The sequence below is a fragment of the Paramormyrops kingsleyae genome, chromosome 7 (genome assembly GCF_048594095.1).
Source record: "Paramormyrops kingsleyae isolate MSU_618 chromosome 7, PKINGS_0.4, whole genome shotgun sequence".
In the NCBI taxonomy this organism is placed as follows: Eukaryota; Metazoa; Chordata; class Actinopteri; order Osteoglossiformes; family Mormyridae; genus Paramormyrops; species Paramormyrops kingsleyae.
In genome coordinates this window covers 28,439,837-28,466,686 of record NC_132803.1, presented here as the reverse complement: position 1 = coordinate 28,466,686, position 26,850 = coordinate 28,439,837, and the positions used below count along the sequence as shown (strand labels likewise).

General features: G+C 43.4%; 1 protein-coding gene across 4 annotated transcripts in view; it reads left to right on the top strand.

Moving 5' to 3' along the window:
• The first annotated feature begins 745 nt into the window (after positions 1-745).
• The window catches only part of LOC111833132 (LIM/homeobox protein LMX-1.2-like), a 59,774-nt gene continuing 33,669 nt past the window's right edge, over positions 746-26,850 (top strand). The window contains exons 1-3 of one of the 4 annotated variants that reach the window (XM_023791089.2): positions 746-883; positions 9,821-9,942; positions 10,642-10,828. In XM_023791089.2, the coding sequence (XP_023646857.1) occupies positions 9,876-9,942; positions 10,642-10,828 (254 nt within the window). In that variant the 5' untranslated portion in view covers positions 746-883; positions 9,821-9,875. Of the gene's footprint in view, positions 884-5,478; positions 5,516-8,663; positions 9,674-9,820; positions 9,943-10,641; positions 10,829-26,850 lie in introns of those variants that run through there. The other 3 variants (XM_023791087.2, XM_023791086.2, XM_023791088.2) reach the window with 3 other exon arrangements.

Sequence of the window (26,850 nt, the reverse complement as noted above, 5' to 3'; positions counted from 1 at the left end):
TTATTTGCAATGGCACCGTGTATTTAATAGGTCCAATTTTCACCTGAAGAGGCAAAGGCTTTGCTGAAATACGGTCCCTTTACTAGACTGGAGTGTAATCTGTTTAAGTCACCGAAAACATGTAAGACTGTGGTTTGTTTATTCTCCACTTGTTAAAGAGGGCTTATGGAATATATTACATTTGTATACACATCACGGAAAATGCTATAAATTGGCTTTGAAAAGCAGAAACGTGAGTGAATAAATGTTTTACTATGGCCATGCATAAGTTTTGGTTGGGCGCTGTCTGTTCAGCCAGGCAGTTAAACCAGTGGTAAAAAACACTGCTTATGTCGTGGTGGGGGGTATTCTCGCATAAAAACTCGGCTTCAAGAAAGGAACTAAGCAAGGACGCGGCTTTCTTGTGTTAAACATCAAGCAGAATTCAACACTAACAACTTAATATTGTCTGTTTAATATATCTGCTCTCGTACTGTAGCTAGTTATAACGTAAATACACACAGCACTATCGTATCTGCTTCAGGGGTGTGGTGTAACACATCAAATCACCCTGGGTGTGAAGTTTCTTCAAACGACTCGTAACTTGCTTTCAGTGTGCAGTACTCACTGGGGTCTATTTAGTATTCAGTTATGTCTGCTCAGTACTCAGTGGTGTAATTTCCTTATTCCCCAGAAGAGGGGGCTGATGCAGATCCAGGGATCTTTCACCCTCAGTTCCAGCACGTAAAGTGATGTTAAGCTTGGGCTGAGACATCGAATGTTTTTTTTTTCCATTCCCACACATATATGTTGCAAGTTTCTAATAACACGTTCCTGATCTTCATTTGTTGCAATATAAATATGCAAATAGTTGAACGCTTTAAGAAGACCAAACCAACTTCAGGTGAGTTAAGCAGTATAATGTAAATGTGCATAGATCCGACTGTGCAGCTTTGAGGACCGACCACCTATCGACCGGTAGTGAAATATTTACCGTTGCATAGGCCTATATCGGCCTACCGTTGAAAATTAGTTATGATCAGTGGTCCCTAGTAAGGCAACACTTATTTTGACTCGTAGGTAACTTTCCCATGGTTCATCATAAACGCTGGGAATTGTATCATAAACAATCTGAAAAGCACATCCTTCTTCTGTGGCCGTTTGAAAGGTCGTGGGTTCTCGCACTGAGCCTTCGCCTTAGTAGTCCGTTGTGAGGCCTGCGTCCGCCGTGGCGCAAGTCATCTTACATTAGCATGGTTTCCTTCTAGAGAATTATACAGAATTAACGTTCCTAGTGTCATGGTAATTCTCGTAGAAGGAAACCATCCAAATACCAGATGACTTGCGCTACGGCGGACATATACGGACTAGTTTTTTTGTTTTTTTTCTTAGCTCTTTTGCTAATTATTTTTTCCAAGTTCTAAAAAGAGTTTAATGCTTTAATTGCATACTCATTGCCTTCTGTTTTAAAGATGTGGTATGGATGGAATAATGGTCAGAGCTCATTAAAGATCAAGACGAATGAAAACCTCCTGGGCGATTTATAAACATACGACATGCATGAACTGCCCTGCTGTGTTTTTTCTCGCATTCGTTCGGCCGGTTGTCTTAACATAATTTAGGTTTTTTTTTCAAAGCTCAATAAAATACATATTTTAGTTTACACGGAGAGAAAGATAATCAGATTAAAGTTTTTAACAAGCCCTACTGTAATACCTGCAGTCAACTTACCATTTTCAAAACCAAGATGTTCTCCGCTAAATTGTGTTATTTATTTATTTATTTATTTATTTATTTATTTATTTATTTATTTTTTGCTTCCTTGGTTTACCGCTCCCAGGAGACAAACAATAAAACTCCACCTTATTCACACAGGCAATCCGCCACGTGCTGATTTTAAAATGAACTTAAAAGCACATCTAAGAGGAACGAATCTGCGTATGTACAGGGATCGCGGAAATAGGGAGGGGGGGGGGGGGGCGACGAGCCCGGGTATCTTTGGGGGCATCATTAAAAATGCAGCGATGGACAATCACAAAAACCCTAATAAATAATTTAGTGCAGACCGATTAAACTTCATTAATTGTTTTTTAAACAGAAGGTCGTATCTTAGTTTTTCAAATCTAACAGACAAGTGGACATGGCTTTATGCCCCCCCCCCCAAACATAATATATATTGCATTCACTGAAGTAATATAGACCTACTTGAACTTGAATTTAAGGTGGTCTCTCGTGAGTGAGCTTACTTGTCATCAGTGACAGTGTTTACCAAAGGGCTTCATATGTCATATATCAGAAGTATTAATCATCTTTTATCCGACAACGAGCAAGGGAATTTTAATCGGTATACTTATTGTCAACCGTTTCTTAATTATACCCTCCAAAACTCCAAAAGCGCTATTTAATTGCCCGTTCATCACTCAGTGATTCCAGCTCACAATTTATTTCCAAGCGTGCACGTGCACTTCGCCTTATACGCTTTCCAACGGTGAATACTCAAAATGTTACATTACTGCGGCTATATATGCTGTAAGCGGAGCTTAAATTCATGCAAATTTGGTTTTATTTAGGATGATCAGTTAATTCATTAACAACGAATAATATTTCAAATGAACGAAGTTTGAAAATCGTACGCTTTTCATGAATAAACAGAAACCTTTCAAAGCATAAATACAATTTATAACAGTAAAATGACATTCGGTCTTATTCGGCACGCTACAATACCACATACCAACAGAATAGATTTAAACTGCTTGAGAAATGCATGCAATTGTACGTATATAAAAAGTTCAATAGGGATGTGTTACGAAGCAGTGTTATTAGATTAATACTTAATACATCTGCAGATTTAGTATTCAGGCACTATGACGTAAATAAATTAAGTATTTGAATTTTCAGACTTATTCAGTAATATCTGTAACCTTTTCCTTTTGATTAATAGTCAACGAAAAGCTGCTAGACGTAAGTATTATGGAAAAAGGTTCGTATTAACAAAATTTTTCGGTTTCTCAACAATATAGCAGAGCTTTTACATTAATTTCCATGTTCTTTATGCTGTTCATTAAAAAAAAAACAATTGTTACAGAGACTGAAATAAATATTTATCCCTTAAACTTAAAATTTAAGTGTAGTCTGTGCTTTAAAAGTTACTAAAGTCATTATCTAATAATAAAAAGATTTAATTGTATTTACATTATTATTATACGCTATGAATTTATTAATTAATTCAGTCTCAATAAGGTTTAGTCATTACCGTTTCATACATTCACACATTTCTCTGGTGTTTCCCCCAAATTAATCAACTACTACATTTTACATGAGGTAGAAAATAATTCCCTACAACAGTTAAACAGCAGTCCAGTTAGGCTATCCCCATTGACGTGTACAGCTATTTAAAAGAACACATTTTTCTGCTGTTTTTTTTATTTTAGTTAAATGTTTAGGTGTCGCAGGTAAGACGTGAGACATACAATCGATGCAAAGCGGCGGCCTCCAGGCTGAACCGGTAGCACTGTTCTTTACGAATTTCTGAAATATTGTTTTCTACATCAAATGATCAGCGAAGGAAAACAAGATCAGAGAACGCGGAACCGCAGAACCTGTAATTGTTCATCTCGTCCCATTCGATACACACCGTTCTCATTTTCAGCTGACCCATGTCAGTTGGTCTCACTTGTATCAGTTTCACTGATATACCCTTCGAATTTTAATCACGTGAGCGTCATAGAACCTGTGTTTATATATGCCTTAATGGAACTACTTAAAACACAAGTTAGCGGACATATGTCCTTATAAATAAATAACGAATTTAAAGTAAATAGGTAAAAGATGTATCTGCTTGTCTCCCAGCGGTGTTGTTGATCTATAAATCCTGTATAGAAATCGGAAATTATGCAACACTAAGTAAAAATACAATTGAAAGCATTTGTTAGGCGCGTAACAGGAAGACATTGATTTGGGACCTTACTATGCCAAACTAGTTATATAGGTAATATATATTTGGTAAATGTTTCCTAACATGGATCGAATTTAAAACCAGAGTTTTTCTCTCAGTCGATTTTTAAAAATCCATTTTCAAAGACATTTGTTTGAAAACTATTATTTAAGCGAAAACAATGTTAAGCGCCAAGTCTAAAGTATGTTTGTACCTCAAAGGCTAAATTAAACACAAGGAATAATTAAATGAGGTTGGAAATAATTATGAGGTTGTGGTCCGAGGCGAATTTAGATATGTGTTTGTTGCTTAGGTTTTTGAACTCTTTTGCCTTCTAAAGCACGGCTGTTTGGCAAAACGAAAACTCACACGGGCCTGTGTATTTTGTGACTATGCGAGGAAACCAGAAAAATTTCTTACCAACAAGGTCCTGTTCTTTCAACCAAGGTAACCGTCTGCAATTCGATTCAGGTAGAAGTTTCTCCATTTTAATATGTCCATACCCGCTTTTTAAACCCCCCTAACTACATTTCAAGACGCCAGTCGATATGATGGGGTGAAAGCAGATGTGTAATGACCTTCATTCCTGTCGCGAGGCTGCACGTGCCACACACCTGTTGCCGGGATACGCTACCAGGCGTATTAGGATGGTATCAATAAATACAAATTAATTTTGCTCATTCAGCGAACATGTAAATGTACAAACATATTGAGTATTTTAATGTGATCCAATAGGCTTGTTTACGGAAAATTCTGTTTCTTTATATTCTATTTGTGATTGAAATGTTCAGCGAAGTTTGGTGTTTGCAGGGGAGAAAACGAATTTCATGGGAACTACAAGGGAATCTTGAAGCCTTGGAGCCAATTATGTACCACGGCAGGAGTTTTTCATGGTTTTCTATGGGTTTGCAGGAATTGCATCTCGACCTTAGTCCTCTAACCATTAACATGTGATACATTTAATTACGCTGTAATGGATTCTGTGGGCATAATAAGAGCCCAGTGTTTATGAAACACTTATACAGCCAATGAGTTCTCGGCTCATATTTCGTCCAGTTTTACAAATAATGTATAAGGGCCAGTCTAATACACGAAGCAAAGGTCGCAGTAGATAAGTCATGGATGTACATAAACACATTTCAAAGCATTATTAAATACTGAAAAAAACACGAGGCAGGTGGATAAAAGCTAACTACGATATTGCCAAACTTGTTGTAGTTAAGGTGCGGACTGGAAATATGTGCAGATAATGAGCGGTTTCACCCAATTAATTCGTGCAATGAGGTCATTTCAAAGAGAGTTTCGTTTCACATGCGCGCCATACTTTTACAATGCATCCTTCGGCCTGTATATTTATAAATGTATACATGTATAATATTATTATGTTAGTGCATCATTGAGAGACATCAGCAAATAACCTTGAAGAAGTAAATAATAATAATAAATAATTTACAAAATCTCCGATGTAGTTCTCTATACCAACACCAGAGGGCATGAAAGACACGACAAAGGGTAATTGTATGCCCCACAATTTGATACAGTGCAGCAAACAGCTTCTGCTGAAATACAAAGACAATCAGACCAGCGCAAGTCTATGCGGAGGTAACGTAATCGCCCGTCTCCTCTTAGCGTGATACCGTTTTTACTGTCTTTGGTGACTGAGATCCTTTAATAAACATGCGCTCTAATTGTCTTATGTGGTTTTGTGAAACTTTTGACTTTTATCACCAAATGCAATTTTGTATCTGCTGAAGTTAATTCGGGAGTATTAGTGTCTGTTTTGCACATTTTCGCGGTGTTCATCTTCAGCATGTTCGGTTTTATGCTTGTTTAATAATCTTAAATTCGGCGTGTGATTTTAAACAGGGTACTTATCTTTTATTGTCGCTACTGGATTTTATTACTTCTTTGATTATTGCGAAGTTAAACGCATATATAACGTATAAACAATTTTAGACCCTCAGTGCGTACCATGTTTTTATTTGTGTTGTCATTATCGATGTGGTTTTAATTTAGCCTACTTAACATTTAAACAAAGGATAAATCATCAAATGCAGGTAGCATAGCTGTTTTTGGAAAACCTACCTCATTTACTCATTTAATTAACTGAACACTATGCCTTACTCCACAATTTGGCCTAAATATTTTGCGTCATCTACCGTGTAGTACAATTATTAAAATTACACATTACAACATGTTCTCCAAATAGTCTCATGTTATTTGCATAATACGAATACTTACGTAGGCTATTTACTGAGAAAATTTGGTATTATCATCGGTGTTGCTAATTCGAAATTCATTTTAGGCCATTGTAAAAAAAAATCATTAAATCATTAAAACATTAAAACGCATTGATTTAACTTGTTTAGTTTAGTTGTTAAACACATCAATTTCTCTAAGGAGAACGATTGTTTAATTACAAATGTCTCTTCCTGAAACTTGACTGCGCAAATGTTTTATTTAATAACTGTATATATTTTTTTAATTAATCTGGGGTATAAAATGTGTATATTCACAAAACAAGTAATTGAACTATGTTGCTTAAGTATAAAATAGTGTATAGAACACATGGATTTTGGATAGGCGCGTTCAACTGTTATGTTTCCATGCAGATGCTTCTTACGTCTTTCATAAATTTCCAATTTTATGCCTGATTTGAATGAGAAAACGGGGAGGTGGGTATTTACAACGGGGAAATGGGTTGCGTATTAAAACTATTGCTTTACATAGATGGAGAAAAAAGTGAAGCTATGGAGATTAAGAAAATAGGTAATGATCTGTGTCTCACCTGATGACCGCATAAACCCTGTGATACGGCTTTGGTACACAAAGTACCTGCAGGGGGGATTATCTTGGGTTAGGGCTGCGTATATATTACGCCCTGTAATTACAATATGAGTTCAGAAGCCGTTGGTGGGGTTGCAGGAAAGACAAACAAAATCGCGTTGCTTTTCTCCACATCGCAGTGGTGCGATCTACCACGACGATGGAATATGGTCTTTCTATTTTCGCTCTGAATATAAACATTTACTTCGTAAAGTCGGCATTATGAAATAATTGCCTTATGGTTAGAATCAAGGTACTGTAACACAAATCCAGTATAAAATACATTGCTAAATTTATATCGGCTGTATAAAGTTAAATAGTATAGCCTGCATGGCCGTACCCTTAAGAGATCAGATGTAATTATGATCCTACCATTACCGTTATGACTCTTGTCTTGACAATGGTATATTTTAAAAGTTATCATTTTTAGGGCCGGTGATACATTCTATCCAGTGAATTTCACTACTTCTGCAGGCTATATTAATTTCGGTACTTCCATATCCAGAGTATCGCTTATATACCTAAAACCAATTTGCTTGTAGTGCCGTAGGGATGTTGCGGGAGGGGGGGGGGGGATAAAGTCCACTCAGTTTAATTGGGAAGGAGAGCAAACGGGCAAAAAAGTTACGATGATAAATACCGAGTTGAAAGTGGTCTGTTTTCTTCTGTGCCGTCAAGTTGAAAAAGAAAAACAATTGAGTTCGTACAGCATCTCGCGCAACAACCAGGGCCACGTGCAGTTAATAAACTCTCCAGAGATGAAAGGGACACCAGCGGTCATTACAGCCGTTGACACTGGACAAAGACATTATTTAGTCTAAATTAATTGCCTAAAATGCGAGGTATTAATAAAATATTAAGATGTTCCTCCATCGATTAGCCTTAGATAAGGAGTTTTAATTTCCATTTCTGTGCCGGTAAATAATCACCTGTATCTGGGATATTTACATGCCCCTTGAAAATGTTTTCAGGTCATGCCGCCAGTTCACATACTAACCAGGAATGATAAAATACTATTTATCTGTGATTTCGCATCGTAATTTCAAGTTAGGACTGTATGCTTTTTTTATTTATTTGAATTTATTCATTTATTTTGTTATATGCAAAAGATTTAATTTACTAATTGTTACTATAATACACTGCGCATTGTAATATAGTGTTTCATTGTAATAACTCGGACGTTAGGCGTTTTGTTCATTATTCTGGTATAAATTATATATTCAATATGCCGTGGATTCATAATAAGGAAGACGTGTAATAGACAAAGTAATAAAAATAATATATACGACCATCCCCAGCCCTTGATAATATATAGATTTCTATCAGCCGAATCCATTTGGATCGTGAAATGACAAAAGAGGATGTACGGTACATAGCAATTTAAAATATCTTTTTGGAATGACAGAAAATCATAGTTCCGAGATGAATGAAAAGAATAATAAATTAATAAATTTTAAGTTCTGTGCTATCTAAGGTTTTATCGGCGGATCAGTCATTTGGCTGCGCTCTTTGCATTCCGTCATCAGCTGCGCCGGCCGAGGCCGGTGTGCCGTGTAACGTTACCAATCGCCAGGTGCTTCGGCCAAAGGGGTCACAAGGCGCTCTCTTTTGTAAGGAGCACAATGGCGCAAAGCTTGCACACGTCTGCAGCCTGACGGCGCAGCCCGTGATTTGAAAGCCTTTAAACGCTGCCAGTGTTTTTATGAGCAAACACTAATTTTGAACACGCATTTTTAAATGCGTGCCAGTAAAGAAAAATGAAAACTGTTGAGAAGATCCTGATATGATTCGTCCCACCGATAGCAATAAATATTTTCCACGGCGACCTGCGGCGCATTTTATATCTACTTCATATACTATTATTTCCACAACTGCCGTCACTACTTTCATTAGCTTATTTACTTTCATGATTTTACGGCTGCTTTGAGTCTGTTTATTCGACTGCTGATATTGCACAAGTAAAAAACGAAATATTTAAAACAAATAATGTGCTGTAATGGTGTTTTTATTAGACATATAATTGCATGTGAATGTAATGTCTACGTTTCAAGCGGTGTCCCAAACGCCGGCGGCATCAGGTCAGGGTTTCAATGCTGTTCACTGTGTAAGCAGAATAAACGGTAGAAATTTCTGCCAAAGAATAGATCATCGTGCACATAGGCAATAGCACAGTATATGCTGACAAATGATAAGTACATTATTTAAAAAAAAAAAATGCGTTTGCAGACCTTTTTAATATTATCGCAGAATCGCAGCCTGTGTCAGGGGTGTAATTATTAAGTTAGTAGATATCAATGCTGTTACATTTTTCCAACTTTCCCAACCCCGAATTGTTTACGCTGAGCTGCCGTGTCTTGACGCGCTCGGGTAGCACTCATCCCGGTCCGCAGGACAGACACACGGCGTTGTAGTTGTCGGTTTTGGAGGCGGAACGGTTAGTTAAGCTGCGCTGCCACCATGAAAACTGCGCACCAATAGCATCCAAATGTCAGTAAATAGTCCAAGAAAAAAGTGACGCGGTCATCGAGTGGGAGGGCGCTTCCATTCGCCTCAACCTCAGCTTCGGACTTTTTCAGCAGCGGGGGTCTGTACGGCACATTTACCCCAGAGCTCACTCTGGAACCTCTCACCTCGCCTTTTCATGGATTAAACTCAGTTTCCTTAAAACTTTTTATGTTTTCTTCATCATTTTTCCGAGACGGAGAGAGAATCTCGCCTGAACGTTTCAAAACGCGCGCTGGCTGCTTCGATGCAAAGAAGCTTTACAAGCGTTCGAGTTAGTAAAGTTTGACATCTGAAGATTGCTTTTCGCAGATATTTCTCATTTTCCGTATCAGCATGGTGTGTTTTCTCGAGACTTGCTTGTGAAGGAACAACTGCAGATCACGATCCGTTGGCACTGGCTACCTACTCGGTGCTGCGACTGATTTAAAGGTACTAGCATACTCATAAAACATAAAACGGTTAATCCCCAGTATTGTATGCAAACTGTACTGTCGTCAAATAGTGTTGTGTGCAAAAAGAAGAATCTTAGAGAAAAAAGAACACGCTGACATCATATTGTTTTGGATATCGCAACAGGTCCCGTGTTGCTGGAGCGGTGCTCTCTGTGAGGAATCAGCCTGACTGCTCAAAGATGCTGGACGGTATCAAGATCGAAGATCACCTAAGATCTGGCCCGGCTGCTTTGGGGGTTATGCTCGGTAGGTTGTCTGGGCAGTCATATATGGAACACATATGTTTACTGCACTGTTTTAAATGAAGTTTCCAATGCTTAGTTTAAGAGTGTTTACGTGCCGTAAATCATCGTGCTAGTTACACTGTATATTGCACCGCGTTACAGGAGATCCAACATAACCCCTTTAGTCGTTTTTGCGATCAGGGCACCCACAGTGACATCGCCTTATTTTGGACCATGTTTTATAATCTAATTATGATATTTTTTGCTATTAATCAGTCAAGCATGCTATTGCTCATGTTTATTCCGTGGGTCTCCAAAACATTTTAAGTTATTCCTTAAGCTGCATTGCCTCTACCATCTTTTAAGTTTTAATTCTACTTTTGGTTCGTTTGTTATTTCCATGCGTACACCGGTTATGTCCCTTTCATGTTCCATTATTTTAATAAATAGCACTTAAGCGTCACGCAGATAATAACAATAATAACGATGGATAGTATGCAGACGTTACAATGCTAATTTAATGTCATTTCAATTAGACATTTTTATACTAAAATACGTGATATATTAATATGCATTTTAGTTGCACTAAGATTTATTTTCCTGTGCATTGCGTTTCAAAAGAAACAATAAGTAAATGTAAATGTCGTACTCGCGTTGATTAAATTTAAAACGAGATTAACGAAGTGTTGCCCCCCTAAAAGCTGTGATTTTCTTTGGCCAGGGACAGAGTGCCACCATCAGTCTGTGTGCGAGGGATGCCAGAGGCCCATATCCGACAGATTTCTGATGCGAGTGAACGAATCCTCGTGGCACGAGGAGTGTTTGCAGTGCACCGTGTGTCAACAGCCGCTCAGCACGAGCTGCTACTTGCGCGATAGGAAATTATACTGCAAGCTGGACTACCAACAGTAAGTGCACGGGGTTTATTTTCTAATTTTCCTCATCTTATTTTAGAACTTTACCGTTTCTTAAAAGTCAAAGCACATTTGTTGTGTTGTTAAGTAGGCTATAACGATTTGGAAAACACTATACTTTCGCGAGGAGAACTGTGAACAATCTGAAAGGAAATGTTTTGCTTTTGAGAAATATGACTGCTGAAATTGATGAAATTCAGGGTCATTAATGTTTGTGGTGGCATAGAATTATATACAGCTGTAAGTTAATTTATTGATGAAATTTAATGTTAAGGTATAGCTTCATTTGACATTGATTTCAAGAAAAAAATTCCATTTGATTATTTTGTATGCAACCTTGTCGTTTGACTTATGAGGTATACGTATCCGCTTCCGAAGCACGTTTAAGCTTTATTTATAAACTGACAAGTTGCATAAAACATTTTCCCATGTACTATTTTAGAACTATAATTGTTTAACCTTTGTATAATTTATAAGCCAATTTAATTTCAAAGCTTAGAAGTATACTATCCGTTGATGAATAAATTGTTTAATTTGTATTTAATCTATTTATTTGTTTAGTTGCCCATCGGGCATGCCTGCAGCTTTTTAGTGGATTGCTCGCTTCGACCTACTAACTTGGCGTAGATGATACCGGAACTGCAGTCTTTTATCGCCGAGATTAAGGTGCGCGCGCGGGTGTGTGCATGAATCCATGAGTCTACATGAAAAATGCACGATTATAATTGAATGTATAGAAATAGTTTAATTTCTAGGTAAAGGAAACATCAGTACATTTCGTTTTCGAAAGGCAAAAATTAGATTTTTCAAAAATGTCCAGTGGAATATATTTTAAAGATCACAGGTTTATATACAGAATCAAATATTTAATGACAGTATGTAATTAATACATAAAAATAACTCGATTACTTATTTAATTAAATCATCAATTAACACTATAAAGGACTGAAATTGCAAAACTTGGCTGGAGCAGTAACAAAAAAAACAAATGAAAATTATAGGTCTATATGCAATGAAATAAAAGCTTTACTTATCTGTAATGTAGCTAATTAATTACTAATTTTATTCTGTTCTGGTAAAAAACGTGGTAAAAATTATGGTTAAAAAAACATAATTATCCAACTTGTCGATTGTTTGACGCAACCTTAAACAGAAAAAGAAATACATAATTTCTCTGAAACACAGAAAAAATATTTTACAGAAAGCAAGAACACCGTTGTTTAGTGTTTGAATGAATGTTATTAGAACTTTACTATTTTTAATATTTATTGTTTTATTTATTGCATTAAAATAACACATTTATTTGATTTAAAATGTAGATATCCAGACCGACTATTTTAAAATATGAAATTTAGAAGTTTACATGATTTGTGAATATTTAATCATCTGTTTTTTGATAATTTAGTTCATCATAAAGATCTGTTTGTCCCCGCTCGTTTACTGACCCTCTGTTAATCCGTAGACGTTTACGCATATTAAAAAATCCACTTTGCCCGAAGGAGAGACGCGAGCCGCGCCGGAAAGCGTCGGTCTGAGGCGAAGCGGCGAGGCCGGAGCGCGGGAGAGAAGCAGGCGCCGGGGGCGAGTCGTGTCCGGTGCTGGGAAGTCGCACGGCGGACTTGAGTGATATGCAAAGCCAATTCAAGCAGGACATCAGATGGGGAACCGATGCCCATGATCTCATTTTAACGGTTCGTTGGAGCAAACCTCTGAAGGATCACCGGGCCAACCGTTATTAAAGGGGCTGGGCAAAAAAATAAATAAAAAAAAATAAAAAAAAAAAACTAGAAAAATATCGCGCGTGTATATAAACCATATTTTTAAATGACTACCATTCCATTTAGAATGGAGAGACGCTAGATTATAATATCAACAGTAGTTCATGAGTTAGTCATAAGCACGCTTTTTGTTGCGGGGGTGCCGTTTAATTCTCCTTGCAGACAGTGTGGGCAAAAATTGCGGACTGTGCGTTGTCTCACACTGAATCTCGCAGCGTGAGTCCTCTATATGCTTGTCACTAACTTTTAGGGGCTTTTTGTGTCAGGGGTTTAAACATTGCTACTTCAGTCCCTGGGACATTATCACTCGCGGCCAGAGGCTTGGCACCAAACAAAGAGCAACATCTATTGGTTTGCATCACTTTTTTTGGTGTTCGGCATTCAGCCGGCTTCCCCGACATGATCGTAAGCAGTCAGCAGTGACAATGTGAATTTCATAGCTTGGGGATGGAATTCCAGCGCCTGGGAAACGCCAGCGCAGGCCGGCAAGGGGCAAATATTGTCCCGGCAAGTGTTGCCGAGGGTTTCATGTTTGACTTGCGACTCTTCTGTTGGTGGTTCCTTGCCGGGACTGTCGCCTGTCTGTGTGTGTGTGTGCGTGCGAGGGATGTTTAAAGAACTTGTGCATAATATCAAAGCTGGCCTGACAATAGGCTGTATTGGGCTCTGGGGATTTTTTTTTAAAATTAGATAACAGACAGTATCACAAGTCAAGAAATTAAAAAACTCTCTCATTGAAATGCCTCTTACTATAATTCACGATTTCTATCAATGAATATTAATTAGTATTTGTAAGAAGATGTCCCCGAGGAGACAAATCAATTAAACCAGTCACGATTTGTAACCAGTTCTTTTAGGAAAACACCCATACTACTATCACTTTGGCATAAATTTATGAACTATATTGTTTTACCTATATAAAGAAAGCATACATTGAATTCAGAGGAATACAATGTATATAACAGGGTGAGAATTTAATTCTATGTTATATAATAATATTTATAATGCAATTCATCAGCATAATTTCAGCAGTAAATTTTTTGATAATATTCTAATGTTAGGACACATGAAGAAAGCTGCATTCTGCCTTGCTGGCTCTCTTTTTCTTCTTTTTATTTTTTATTTTGATTGTCATCGACATCAAACTCTTCATCACCCTGTCATGCAATCCCTAACCCCCCAGCCCTGAGGCTTGCGCGCACGTGTGTGTGTGTGTGTGTGTGTGTGTGTGTGTGTGTGTGTGTGTGTGTGTGTGTGTGTGTGTGTGACCTCCGCAGGCGGCAGATCAGGCTGGGCTCAGCTCCCATGGACATTCGGGTGACTGTCAGACTGGGTGTCAAACACCGTTTTCCTCGAAGGCGTGTCTCCCTGCTGGTGATAGACCCTTCAGTGTAATTAACGCCTTTTTAAGTCGCTTTTTTTGACACTCATTGAGCTTCTGTTAGCCAGCCTTAGAAAAGTTGTTGGCTGCAAGTGAAGCTTCTGGCCACGATGGGTGTGGTGGGACATCTCATTTCCAAATCCAACTGTGACTGAGGTCTATAATTAACCTTTATGGTAAATCACAATGGAAGAGGTACACCCTTTCCACCAATCACAATCGGGCTTACTGGAAGGTGGTTTCATGCTCCAAAATCAGTGGGCGTCGTCGATGGGACACGCCCAAGCCTCCTTCTGGCACAACAGGTCTCTGTGTCCTGGCCTTGGTTTGATATTGTACTTGCTGATTATGCGGTCAGCTGATCAAAGGGGACATCTCCCAAGGTGTTTGACACATAATATCCTAAGATCACAGCAGCTCTTGGTGGCAGGGGGGGCGCTGGCAGATTCTGAGGGCCCAGCCCTAGACAGGGGCCTTTTGGTACATAAAATTATATGTAAAATTTTGTCAGGGTGCCCAGAATTTCTAGGTATGCCCCAGACGATCACACATGTGCATCTACAACGATGGGAAATTCCAATACGCTGCTGCACATGTGTGTGTGTCCATGCGTATGTCTGGGTTGACCTGTTTTTTTGGTCACATTAATACACGAACTTCGTAAAAAAGAGGCTGATTCCAGCAAAGCCAGTCTCTGTTTTTTGTGCTCTTTTTGTTCGCTGTCAGTAACAGCCAGTTTTACTGTGTAGACGAGCAGACGAATATTAATAGTTTTCTGGAACAATTGAACAGCACTAATTATGGAAATAAGTAAATATTTAGTGGTTTGATTATAGAAAGAAGAGTCATATGAAATATATTTCATGTTTCAGCACAACAATGAGCAGGAATGGGTTAATGTCACAAGCACAGGGAGCTTCTAGAGGTTTCCATAGACAAACAGGTAGGGAAATGCTAGTTCTGAGCTGTCCCAGCTTGAGAGGGATTGGCACAGTCAAACCCGGGACCGTGGCGGGGAAGTAAATATTCCCCTTCTTCCTTTTTCATTGTAGGTTGCGGCAAAACGATTCATCCAGTTTTTCCTGTTGCTGGCATATTATTGTTATATGAGTTAAATGTGTATGTGTGTATATATGTGTGTGTGTATGTGTGTGTGTGTATATGTATGTGTGTATGTGTGTATAATTATGTGTGTGTGTATGTGTGTATATATGTGTGTGTGTATGTGTGTGTGTGTATGTGTGTATAATTATGTGTGTGTGTATGTGTGAATATATATATCTGTGTGTGTGTGTGTATATATGTGTGTGTGTGTGTGTGTGTGTGTGTGTATATATATGCAGCTGTGATTTTACGACCAATTCAGTGTTGCATCACAGTAGCATGAGGCCAGACATTAGTTTGAGGTCAGATCTTCTATCAGTGACACAGAGGAAAAATGTTATTTTCCAGGAGTAAACTACCCATGGGTGGCATAGCGGTTAAGGATATAATGTGATTTGAAGGTTACTGCTGCAAGTTGATGGTTGTTGTATACCTGAGCCAGTAGTTATTAATCTACAAGAATATATATGTACACACACACACACATATCTATATATGTGTGTGTGTGTGTGTGTGTGTGTGTGTGTGTGGATTAGGTTTATATTACATTGTGGGGACCAAATGTTTGACTTTGCGAGGACCATTTTTCGGGTCCCCACAAAGATCTGTGAATGCAATCAAAAAAGTTAAAATGCCAAAAGTCTCGTATTTAGTTTGGTTACTTATGATTAAGTTTAGGGTTGGGTAGGGGTTAAGGTCGTCATGTTAGGATTAGAGTTTTCACCGTGGAAATGAATGATGGAGTGTGTGTGTGTGTGTGTGTCTCTCTCTCTCTATATATATATATATATATATGTGTGTGTGTGTGTGTGTATCTAATGCTGTCTATGTCACACTTGCAAATTGCATTTACACCCGCTTTGTGCTTAAATCACTTCAATTGAAACTCTGTCGATTAGCGTGCTTCCCCTGTGAGGAGTCTCGTCTCCACTGGTTTGGGGGAAAAGGCCAGGGAAGGACGAGATTTGCCCAGGCAGGGAAACACCCTAGGACTGCCTGCCGGAGGGACGGGGTCTTGCCTGCGAAGATCAGGGAGGCCACCCCCCCTTTAGGTATTTCCTTTGAAAATATTTCTTGGTTGACAGAAAATCAGGCCCTGGCTCAGTTTCTCGCGAAAGTTCTCCTGTCTACATGGAATTTAAATGTCATTCTATTGATTGGAAATCCACTGCTATACACTTTAATTAATGATTTGTTAGAGTCACACTCAACCTATCAGAACTGTCAAAAATAATATGGATCGATGGATTTTTGCATTAAGGGCCTAATTGTAGTTTGTATATGTATGTCCCTGAAGGCTGGCCGTCGTCCCTCCTCCGTAAATTAACATCATATCGAGCATAGTTCAGACTGCAGATGAATGTTGCTGATGTGATTAGACGATAATGATAGGAGTGTACTGTCAGCCACTGATTGGTTAAATCCACTTCCTGTCAGGTATTTTATTGGTTCCCAAGACAGTGATGGAAAGCCCAGAATCATGTGCCCTTTAAATGGACAGAACCTCGTCACAGAAAGTCAGAAGGAGCACAGCCATGTTATCGCATCTAGACTCGTACAGGGACAGTCTTTTGGGATCCCACTTGGCTGTTAGGGGGGGGGGGGGTGGGTCTTGTGTTCTGTTGTTTTTTAATTAATTGTGCTCCGGGCCTGTGGGTGGGCACAGAAATGCTGATGCTTTGGGGCGAAATCCTTCCTTGCGGACTGTATGTTTTTAAGATCACCATGCACCCCCCCCGCCCCCCTCCAAACAGATACACCCACTCCCGGCTGAATTCCCACGATGCAATCTGCTGGCAGGGGCTCCGCATACGGAGGTGCCGTGTGTGCCTTACAGGGACGGCCTTTTGTTAAGCGTATTTGCCTCGTACCGGGTCAGTTTTTTTGTCATGCGGTCCAAATCATCCTTCACTAGTGTGTTTTTTTTTGGAGGTGGTGGTGGTGATTCGGGGGGGGGGGGGGGGTACGGCAAACACTTTCAACTCTGATGTTTGCTGAAGCTTGACCAGTGGTGGGGATGGTGGGACGGGGGTGGGGGGGGGGGACAGATTGTAACGGTTTTTCTTCTACTTCCTCCTAACTTCTTAGCACCAAGTTAAACCAGCTGAGAAAGAGGGAAATTAAAAAGGAGTCTGATGTCGGGTTTAATCTAAGGCTAAGCGGCGTAGCTGGATTTCATTCTTACAGGCTGCCTGGAAGGGGGTCCTCTACAAGATCATATTAGCTTAGACATTATTGTTTATACAGCTAACGAATGGCCAGACAGTCCATAGGGGCTGCGTTTTGCACTGGGGGATGTGATGCAGTTTTTTTTTTTATATCCCAGAAGGATGTTTTTGTGTTTATTATTCAGCTCATAGTGTGTGTCCCCGTCCTCGTCCCTGTCCTGGTGGTTATGGAGGGTTAGATCATTCAGCTCCCCAGGACGGCTCAATATCTGTAGTACAGCTACGGCCTAAATTGTCCCTCTGGGATTCGAACCCATTTCCTTTTGGGAACCTCCGTTCTGCATTGAGGGACCCGACCCAGCTGTCGACATACCTGCGTCATTTCACTCCCACCCCCTTCCCGATCCAGTGCCGTTTTAGCGTTTTAATTTTTTTTTGTGGCCCCCTCTGCCTTCATGGTGAGCGCTTTAGGGCTTGGATGAAAAAACATCCTGAGCGTGCTTGGGAATGAGCCAGTGTACTGCCGGCCTCTTTCGTGCAGTTTGGAGGGTGTGTGTGACGAGAAATTCCAAAAGACTACTGGGACACTGCGAAGCGAACTGGCTCCTTCCCTCACATCCAGCCACCTGGCCTGTTTGCATCGTACAAGCCGATAATAAGCATGTGTGTGTTCTGAACACAGCCATGCCGGTAGGGACAGCCCTGTTTGAACTCAATGCTGCTTTACTTTCAGACCTCAGCCCGCTTGTGGAAAGGCAGTACAATCTGAAATGACCCTGTTGTTGTTGGATCACATGCAAGACACTCTCATCTTAAACTCTCGCTTTTAACTTTGTATATAACTTGTATATAACCAGGTTAAATACCTTGTCCAAGGCTACAGCATTTAGGACCCTTTTGGGAATTGAGCCAACAACCTTCAGGGAGCAGGGTTAGGCCCCGAGCCACATGCCCGGCCTGTTTAACCTGCTAATTTAGGTTGGAAGGTCATGTTCTCCAGAGATGGGGCAGCTGGACCAATCTGAGGCATAATTTTTATCGGCCAGGAGGCCGAGCTTGGCGTCTTGCCACAGTATCTCCCAGCTTCCCGCCCGTTCCCAGATAATCACTAGGTGCAGAAAACCCCAAACCTTCTCTCTCATCGTCCACCTCCTGTACCTTGTGTGTGTGTCAGAAGTGGATTTGGCTCCTCCCGTCCACCAGTGTGTTTCCCTGTGGACTCCACCTCCTGTTACTGGATATTGGTTTGTAGTTCAGCATTAGCTGAGGACCCTGGACAGACTGGCCACCAGGGGGCCGCAGGCAGAGTTGTCGTTGCCCGTAGCAGCTGGCAGTTGGGGGAAGCCTGAACTGGTAAAACGCTCCAGTTCACAACCCCCGCACCCCTCCCGCCCCACCCCGGCCCCACCTTGGGCCGCTAGAGGCTGAGTGAGGAATGGAGCTGGGGGTGACAGGTTGACCACCGCCCCCATACCCAGGCTATCGCTGGCATGACAAGTGCCGCCACACTCTCGCCCGACCCGCTCTGACACTCAGGCCACACATTCTACCGCAGCATGAGGTGCGGGTGGCAGAGGGGCCCCGGCGATCCAACCCCCCCACCTCCGAACCCCTACCGGTCCCTTACCACAGGCACAGTCCGGCTCTCAGCGAGGTGAGGAAAGACATCAGCTCCTTTCTGTGATTTTCATTATTTTTTGCAGTAATGGGGGTCGAATCTCTTTTGCCAGAGTAACAGTTTGGTTGGACTGAGACGGCTGCTTAGGAATGCGGTGTCTGAGCTGGAGGGGGTGTCAAGGGACAAAAAAAGAGGAGGTGGTGGGGGGGTTAGTCTCCGGCCGCCCACCCCCCCTTTCACTCTTCATCTGATTTCATCTGATAATGAGATTAGCTCACAAAACAGCCGTATTTCCGCATGGGCTGTCTGACAGAGACTTGCACTTTTATAAGGGACGATGACACTAAGCTCCGGGCCCTTTGTGCCGGACGGGGGTTCGACGGAAGTCTGGGGCCCTAATCCCCTTAGTTGTGTCGAGCACAAAAAAGATGAAGGGTGGTGTGAAACAGGATGGGGTTCAATAATTCACCCCCACCGCCCCCATGTAACTCCCCTCAGCTCACCTCCCTCGTCATGTGACCGTGAGATAGCTATTTAGCACGGACCTTGTCATGTGACACGTTTGAGTAGCATCTGATAAAATCTCACAGTGTCGATCAGCCGGTGCTGATTTCTGTAGGTCTGGCAGGTCGAGGCCGGTTCGAGTCGCTTCGCTAAGATCCTCGTATGAAGACGGTGATAATTGCGCTTGAATCGTACCCTAGAGCCCGATCGGTGTTCCTCCCCTTGATCGACCGCATCAGAGATCAAAGGAACATAAATCTCTATCCTGATCCATCTCGACAGTTTATTTTTGTGATTTGCTTGCATGCTTATCTTAGAAATATGCTTTGTAATTTTCACGGGGTCTATTAAAAGGATTTCTTTGTAGGCCCAAAGGCGATGCCTCACAGGTTGAGTCTTTGAGGGAGGGGGGTGATTTCGGGTGAGTAACTGATATTTCTGGTAGTAGGGTGAGGAGACAGAAGTGCGGCCTGGTTCTGCCCCCGCATGGTAACTGGTAGCATAATAATTGGGTGTAAAACGGCATGAAAGCCAAACCAATGACCTAATAGAACTTTCAAGAAACTTGATTGGGGGGGGTCCCCAAGGTCATGTGCTTTTTTTCTTTTTGTGTTCGGTTTTCTGGAATCTTCCAGGAGCTGCAGCCTTATGATCAAATTAGAATCAGCAGCTCTCCCATTGGAACCCAACATTTTGCCCCTGCCGAACACCCCTCCCCCCCCCCCCGGCCCCAAAACCTCTGCCAGCTTTAAAGCTTAAATTCTTTTATTCGCACCCCTCTGGTAATCCAGTCCCCAGCCCACAGTCCTCGGTCGGGGGGGCTTTATTTACTTGTCCAACTATGTGGAAGTCTGTTATACTGAAGATCTGATGCACTGAAACAAATCTCATTATTTTAAGCGAGCCCCACAAAGTCGTCCCCTAGCTGTCTGCAATCACCTTCCCCTCAGTCAGAACTAATGTGGATCGGGACTCAGGACTCTGTGTGTGTATGGGGGGGGGGGGGGGGGGTGCAGGTGGGCTCAGCCCCTCCACCAGTAAACGATAACCAAACCAATCATCTCCTCACACCCAGCCTGCCTCCTCGTCCCCTGAACGTGGTGCTTATCCTGAGCCCGAGGGGTTAAAAAATTTAACCCTCACAAATCACTCACTTATAATAAATAACAAATAAAACTTTTGAAATTGATTTTGGTGAAAGTAGCATCATTTTAGACTCATACGTTCTCTAAATTATCATGATAATATCCATGATTGACATTTGTAAGAGGAATATGTTTTTTGTGAGTATTTTCACTTGTGAGTAACATTGATTGTCAGTCTGTGTTTATTTGGTCTTGACAATATAACTTCTGTTGGCCCGCGTCCTGCCCCAGGTATGGCCGTATCTCTCTCAGATGTCTGCATAATTCCAGCCTGATGTGCTTCCCCCTGCCTCAGAGGGGGCGGCCGGGATGAGGGGCGAGGACGTGAAAAACAGGAGCCCCCAGACCCTCTAGTCTCCTTATCCTGACAGGTCACAAATCAGTGAAAGCAATGGTGACTCCCAGCGTGGCGTTGTGCCGTTAGAGAAAAAGAAAACAGTGTGTTTTGCGTTGGGGTGGGGAGATGCGGAGGGGAGCTGCCAGTCCATGCATCAAAGGGGCGCCGGACATGCATCCGGGGGTGAATCCTGAGTCCCGACTCTGTGGGCTTCCAGGAACTCTAAATATGCTTTATCCCCTCAAAGCACGATGAGGGGTGTGAGGTGGGTGAGATAAGTAACGAAAAGAACAATATTTGGGCTCATGAGCCCCCCCAGCTGTCTGCTGGACATTCAGGAGAAATAACCCAGGGGTAGACTTTGCAGATTGAGTTTCAGAGCCTCGACCTCTGTCCCCCCCCCCCAGAGAAGCCCCCTCACCACATCGCTAGCACAGCGCCAAAGTTCCACACGCCTGCTGTGGACCAGTCTGTGTGGAGAGACAGAGAGGAGAGGTTCAGGCACCAGGGAGGAGACAGGGAAGGCACGGCAAGACAGGCTAGCGAGGCAGGCTAGTGAAGCAGGCTAGCGAGGCAGGCTAATGAAGCAGGCTAGCGAGGCAGGTTAGCGAGCCGCTAACAGCGATGGACAGTGGAGACAAGGGGCCCGCACTGGCTTTGCTGATTGGCTGCTGTCTTGGGGGGTGGTGCTCTTGTCCTGTTCCACCCATTTCTAATGGCTTTACTTTTTCAGTCTCCATGTCAGTCTGTGAAAGCACAGTTCACCAATCAGACGCGGTGACGGAGAAACACGATCGGAAAGAGGACAGGGGGGCTGTAAATTTGGAATCTTGTGTTTATTCTGCTAATTTACTGATCGCTTCCTTTTCGGTCCGGAGCGTGTTGTGCTGCAGGCTGTGATTTAGCTGGAATGACTGGGGGCGTGGGGGGGTGTTTACTGCCTCACCAGGTCAGGGCACTTTCTGCTTGACAACCCAAAACATTATTTCTTGACAAGCCTAGCTTAGTGGATGTTTTGAAATGGATCTGATCATTTTTTGGTTCTTACTGTTTGTACCTTAATCTGTATAATTTATGTTACATTTTGCTTTTTTTGAGTTTTCTTTACGGAGGGTTACTCTCACTGTTTTTCTCTGCTCTCTTTCCTGTTTACACCAAGGAAGGTCTGCTGCTGTCATAATATCAGTTTCAATAAAGAGACTGAGAGCTAAATTTGAAAAGGCACCCCCTGTCCCCCCCCCCGTAGCTCGTCAATACACCAGTGTTTGCTCGCTGCTTTCTTGTGGACCCCCCCTCCATGCCGCGGGCCAAACTGGTCGGGAGTGGCTCGAACCCCCAAAGCTGTTTCTGCCACCTCTTTCTGTGTCTGCATTCATATGACCAAATCGACCCTAAAGTTGGTTTGCCCCCCACGGGCAGTGGGAGGGCACCCTGTTCACCTCAAAGCCCCCTGTTACGTTTGGGACGAGGCTCCCCGGCCCCTGGCGCTGGGCTGTGAGATCTGTAGGAAGCGTGTGGAATATGATATGCGTCTTAGGAACGGAGGGTGGGGGCACCCCCAGAGGCATCTTTTTGGGGAGGGGCCGGACTCAGGGTGCCCTGCTGCGGGAAACACATGCTTGGCATTCTGATTGGCTGGTGTGAAGTGGGCAAGATCAAAGGTACGGGGGCTGGAGGGTCCTTCTGTAGAGACTGCCACCCACCTGAATGGCGAGACGCCCAGCTGACCTCGCTGTCCTGAAGTAACACCTGATGGCTTGTAGCTGTTAAATCCTCCCTCATTCATCTGGAGTTTGTTTGTCCTGCTTGTTCTATTCGGCTCGTGGTTTTTACATGCCGGAGTCCCCTGTCTTAAAGGGCCGGCACCCTTTTCTGGAGTGAGGTCATGTATTTGACGAAACATCAGCCCTTTACTTTCGTGTGTGTTGTAGACATTATCCGAGAGGAAGGGGCGAGAGGGGGGAGGAATTCTCCCCAGTATGTGCATACCGCCACCCCCCCTGGGTGTGGCGTCGGCCACACGCCGGCCCCAGGTGGCCCCTCGGGGCCCCGTGGCGGGCACGGCAGGGCCGCGCGGTAAGGCGATACGGGCGTCCACGGCAGGGTCCTGAAACTCGAGTTGCAGGCTAGCGTTGTGATCCTAGCTGGAGAGCCGGCGCAGGGTGAACCCCGACTGCGTACCGCCGCCTAGGGAGAGGGGTTACACATACCCCCTGAGTGTCGCCCATCATTCATGCCTAAATACGACGTGTGCAAAGCGGTCTGTCCACCCGAAACACCCACACAGACACATGTTCACACTTAAATCCCAGACCTGCAGATTCATCACCCGGCTTGGGCAGAAGATTGGTGTTTGTCATTTTCCATTCTAGAGTTTTTTTTTTTTTTTTACTTTTTAACTCCAAACTGTACTGTTGCTTCTTGCTCTCCATTGTCTTTTTACTTTTTAACTCCAAACTGTACTGTTGCTTCTTGCTCTCCATTGTCTGGGGGCCCCGAATTATTTTTAAAGCCCATTATGAGTCACAGGTCTATGTGAGTTGGATCTGGATTCCTGGAGCCCACCAGAGTCAGCCCATTACACATTTATGTGAAGCCTCTGCTTTGGTACCGACTGGCATCGTCTAAACCTGCAGCTGATGCTGATATCACAGAATCTGTTTATTAAATCTGCTGATTAGACTCTGGCTTAGACCTTAACTGCACCAGTATTAAAATTAGACCTTGTACCAAATTAGACCCCTATGGGATTAGTGTTTTTTCATGGTTTATAATGGCTTTGACATATAGATTAAAATTTCCTCAGTATCTGGTTTTTCCTACCCCCCCCGTACCCATTCAGCTGCACCCCCAAGGACCCTGACCTCGTGCACACACACTCCTGTCTCACCCAAGTGGAGTGTTGGTGTGAGCACGCTCTGCGATTTACCCCGAGACGTGCGGCTGCAGCATCACCTGGGCGCGAGACCTGCCATGTCTGTGCGGCACGTGTTTGTGTCGGTGGCTTTTTGGGGGGGGGTGGGGGGGGTCAGACCTGGGTGTCCCTATGAGGGTGGAGAAGGTAATGAAGCTGGGAAAGGTGACCCAGCCCTGATATGATTCTTGTAACCCAACTAGTAGAACATTTCACTAATAGTGTAAAGGTTGTGGGTTCAAATCCCAAGGTGTGGATATAAATTGTGAAACGCAGTATAAATTAAAAGTTTATAATAAAATAAAAGTCTATAATACAGTGGCTGATGGAACAGTAGCCATTTACTGGCAGTTGGGTTTGTCATATTTCCCCTAAAAGTTTTCCTAAAGGCTGCAGGAGGGCGTTGTGTTAGGCGGAGGACTAGAGGATTCTGCCGAGTGGGACTCCGGGACGCGGCACCAGCCAGCAGGGAGCTTCTGAAACAGCCCGACGGAGCATCTTCAGGAAGAATCGGGGCTCAGCCGAAATGGCTGCTGTTCAGATGCTTCAGCCGCATGGATGGGGACCCTGCCAGGTTTCTGTCAGACGAGCGCAGAGCAAGACTTCCAGAATGTTCTGAAGGAGTCGTTAAGGCCAGAGGCCGATTCCTTGGAATAAAGGCACTTTTTATTCATTCCTGATCGTATTCCACTGATTTGTGGCAATGTGCCTTCAATCCAACCTTCTGAAAAACCTTCAGTGGTGAGCCGGCCTGTCGATTTTGGCGAGGAAGTTGCCACTGTCACCCCGATGGGGGGGGGGGGTTGTACCCATGGCTCCTGGGCCGCTCCCACCTATAACCCCCCCCCCCCCCAACAGACATCTGCACCCCACATGTTGCAACACATGTTTCCAACTTCGTGTCCGTAATCAGATTAATTGTGCCCTCTCTGTGTTCGGGCAGAAGGCATTTTTCTTGTAACAGTGACTAGAAGCTCCACACAGCATGTGGGCCAGGCACTCGTGCACTATCAGTTCTGCTTTCTGCTGGCTGCTTGTGATATAGAACAGGAATGAGCCGGTCGAGGAGCGTACCATACCAAACGCCATCGTTTTGGGGGGGGGGGGGGGGGCTTTTTAATTAAGCTCCTGACTGATGCCTGAAACTGCAGTTGGGGTCGCTTGCTGTCTCAGTCGTTACCTCAAGAAGGTCATGTGGTAGCTTAGCTGGAGACCTGAACCTCCACGGGTTTCGATTTCAAAAAATCACTTTTAACTTGTCCTGTCTTAGTCAGCTTGCATGTCCCAGTGAGGGTTGGGGATAAAATTCCCTTTGGGCTCCACCACTGGGGGACATCACAGATTTGGGCAGAAATGCAGGTCTAATCTTGAAGGATGTGTTACACGTCGTGCGTGAGGCCGTTTTTCTGTGCTTAGCGGCGTAACGCTTCCTTCCCCTCATTAGTCTGAGGCGTCTCCTTGTGATCCCAAGAGTCAGAGCAGCACCAATCAGGGTAGAGCTTCAAAATGTGTCTTCATCCAGGACAGCAGGAGAACAGCACGGATCGCTCTGCTTGATTCTTGTGGAAAATATGAATAGCTAAAAAAGTTACAATGACTCTTGGATAAAGGAAACGCTTGGCAATACTGTCTCTGAACTGGCTGTACAGTTCATCTTAGCTGTAATCTTAGCTTAGCTTGTTGTTCCAGCGCAGTCCGTGTGATGGAGATGGAGGTGTCACTGACGGCGTTGGGTGGATGCGTGTCGGGGGGGTGGGGGCTGCTTCACGTCGCCACTCTACAGCGGCTTTGTACGGCTGAGGCGGCGTCCTGCGGAGGGTGTGAGATTTATTTGGGCTTTGCTTTTAGACCACAGATCCCCCCCCCATGGCTCCCTGAAACCCTGTGACATAGCCTTAGGGTCCAGAAGCAGTGTCTGATGGAATGGGCGGGGGGGGGGGGGGGATTCCCGCTGAGAGATGGCAGAGAGATAAGCGAGAGAGGGAAGGCCTCAATGTAATGCAACCTCCCTGACCAGCGTGAGGAAGACATAGAGGCCTGCTTCTCATTTTTCTGCTGTATTTTTCTTTTTTTGGTAACAGTAGGGGGCTTGCCAGCGCTGTTTGTGTTCCTGGAGTGTGTAGGATAACTTTCCGACAAGATCCGATGAGGGAATTAAACTGGCAGAAGGACGGGCGCTGCTCTGCGGACGTCCCGACACGGCGAGGCTTTTGTGTCAGATCCCTGACGTAGGTGGAGCATCGGAGATGGAGGAAATGCTTCTTAAAACACAGCAGACCAAAGTTACGTGCCGTAAAAGTGACGTTTATCTGTGGGGGTGCTTCCGGTGTGCGGTGATAAAACAGGGAGAGGATCTTGCGCTGGCCCTAAGTGGGAGAAAAGTGCCATCAGGACGTAACAGAGTGGCGGCCTCGTTGACCTTAAATCCCAGCGTCACGTGTTACTGGAAACCACATGCAGGAATGTCAGGGGGGCTGCCAGGAATCTGCTGCGGGATTCGCCCGCGATTCCCTCCACCTTATGACCGTCCTCTTACTCTGAGAAGGTGGCAGGCATGCCGTTTGGAATCCAAGGGGTAGGAGAGAATTTTGATGGACCTTTAGATGTGAACTTTTTAGTTTGAAGGTAGCTAATGTTGTGTGATGAGCAAATTTCAGTGGGGGAAGAGAAGCAAGCAGCTTACAGAAGGAACATAAACACAAAATGTGGGGGCGGCTTTTCCCCCCGCATGCTGCGAGGCTAAATTTAATATGTGATCGTGGTTTAGGTCCAGCCCGGCAGTTAAACGATTTTAAACTATGTCCGCTTTCTTTGAGGCTGCACGGACTTTGTTAGGATTCTATGACCCCGGTGGGATCATTTTCCAGTTGATGGGAACTCCCGCCTGCCCCAGTATGATATACAAAAAGGTCGGAAGAGGTGGGAAAAGGGAGGCAGACATACGCACACGTGCCCTCTGAGGGATGTCTGTTATTTCTTGGTGTAGATTTAGGGCTTCGTTTAAAAATGTCCCACCGTTAGAAAATGCCACAGTTCTGAGGCGTGACCTTGTGGCTCGCTGACCCGT